Source organism: Austrofundulus limnaeus, unplaced genomic scaffold (genome assembly GCF_001266775.1).
Source record: "Austrofundulus limnaeus strain Quisiro unplaced genomic scaffold, Austrofundulus_limnaeus-1.0 Scaffold402, whole genome shotgun sequence".
NCBI classification, from domain to species: Eukaryota; Metazoa; Chordata; class Actinopteri; order Cyprinodontiformes; family Rivulidae; genus Austrofundulus; species Austrofundulus limnaeus.
Window position 1 is genome coordinate 464,547 of NW_013952804.1, and position 2,038 is coordinate 466,584.

General features: G+C 39.0%; 1 protein-coding gene across 1 annotated transcript in view; it reads right to left on the reverse strand.

Annotated features, from left to right (window-relative positions):
• npdc1b (neural proliferation, differentiation and control, 1b) overlaps positions 1-2,038 on the reverse strand; it is a gene marked incomplete in the record, with an annotated part of 44,314 nt that overhangs the window by 18,333 nt on the left and 23,943 nt on the right. Inside the window, 1 exon segment of the mRNA XM_014023996.1 lies at positions 1,430-1,597. Within this exon segment, the coding sequence (XP_013879450.1) occupies positions 1,430-1,597 (168 nt within the window).

Consider the following 2,038-nt stretch of genomic DNA (forward strand, 5'->3'; position numbering starts at 1 on the left):
GAGCAAGCCTTTCTCCAAGACACGTGGAAATGCTAACTTTCCTGGCTATGAACAAGAGCCTTGTGCAGTTTGGGATTGCATAGTCAGAGTGTAGTAAGTTGAATACAGTTGTGAGCACTGAGCACAAATTGCACTTTTGTTATATTTGAGTCAGTGAGACCAAAACTTTACTTTTACTTTACTTTTTGTGATACCTTAGTTTCAAGTAAATACATCATTTGATTTAAATGCAGTTATGTTTGATGCCAGAGGCAAATGAAGGTCAGAAAAACCTAAACTTTTTTTTAATTAATGTATTTATTTTTGTGTTGTTAAAGCCAGTGCCTTATATTTATTTTACTCAGTGGTTTACACTATGCTACACAGTTCAATAATTGTTGCAACAAACTGCATATTTAATTAAAGGTTTAACGAACTATGACCTTAATTGTCTTTATTTTTAGTTAGTATATATCTGAAATCTCATGATGGTTATATACAATATTAGCAGGTGCATTCTCGTGCGATAAGCAGTATGTTCTATATTCTATTAACATATGATCTGATTAGTCAATTAATCGAAAAAAATAATCGATGACTAATCGATTATAAAAAATAATCGTTTGTGGCAGCCCTAGCTGTGACTTGTAAGAGGAATGATCTAAATGGTAAATGGCTTGAATTTATTTAGCACCCTATCAAGTCCACACAACTCCAAAGTGTTTCACACTACAGACATTCACACACTGATGATGGTAAGCTACATTGTAGCCACAGCCACCCTGGGGCACACTGACAGAGGTGGACCATACACCGGCCCCACCGGACCCTCTGACCAACAATCAGTAGGCAAGGCAGGTGAAGTGTCATGCCCAAGAATACAATGACTGAGACAGCTGRAATGGGGGATCGAACCGGCAACCCTCCACCATAGCTGATGTGTTTTTGTTGTGTTGTTCCTATAAGTATATTAAAACTTTATGTACCCAGGCTCCCTCTACAAGCTTTCAATACTTCTTGGAGACCTGATTCACTCACTGTTGTCTTGTAGCTATGTACTGTGAACATGATTCTCTCTSTGTGTGAATAAATTAATTAATAAACTTAAAACCTAATTTAATGGGTTTGACCATGAATTATTTAACATTTATATAGTAGCAATTAGCATTCAGTAGGAATAAGAGTTCCATCTGTTCATTCCTTTGACCTTTGCCTTATCCCCAAATGTTTGCTCTTATAGGAAACCTCCCTGTTCCTGGTATGGAAAAGTACCAGCTAAGTACTGGGCTGTATTACATATGCACAGGTATCATGTAGCTAACAGCTGTCTGCAGAATCTAAATCTTTAAAAAATGTTCATTCAGCTGTTTGATTCTGTAGGAGTGGAACATATATGCCAGTTGAAGTTATGGAACAGTCAAACAGAGCACCATGTTGCTCTCTGACGTACCTTTAGTGAACGGAGCAGGATGATAAAGGAGTCTCCTCTTTATGACACAGCGTCCGTGCAGGTTCTCCACCAGGGGGTACAGACAGGGCCCACACCGGGCGCTGCCTGGCTGGCAGAAGTGCCGTCCTGCACGGGCACAGTCCAGACTGCGAGGGCACACATGTAATTCTAGACAGGAAGTTCAAACAGACACAGATGGTTTTGAATGAGACTTCAGCGAATTATGACTTTCTGTTTTATAAGAAAATATCATTTTGCAGTAACTGAAGCAGCAGAAATGGATAAGTCTGTGAAACACATTTTGTGGGAAGTAGAAAGTTAATAGCAGGGTTTCTTTTTGTAAAATCAAAACTTCTGTGTGAGGGGATTTTTGGTGATATTTAGGTTTACTGCAGTTTGTAGTGCAGGACAATCCATCATTAAATAAACTTTGACTTAAAAAATACAAAATTCAGTCCTACAAGGACAAAGACTGTTGTCATCTAACACCAAAGGAGTGATCATGTTTTATGTCGGTATCTACACTCACCGGCCACTTTATTAGGTACACCACGCTAGTAACGGGTTGGACCCCCTTTTGCCTTCAGAACTGCCTCAATTCTTCGTGGC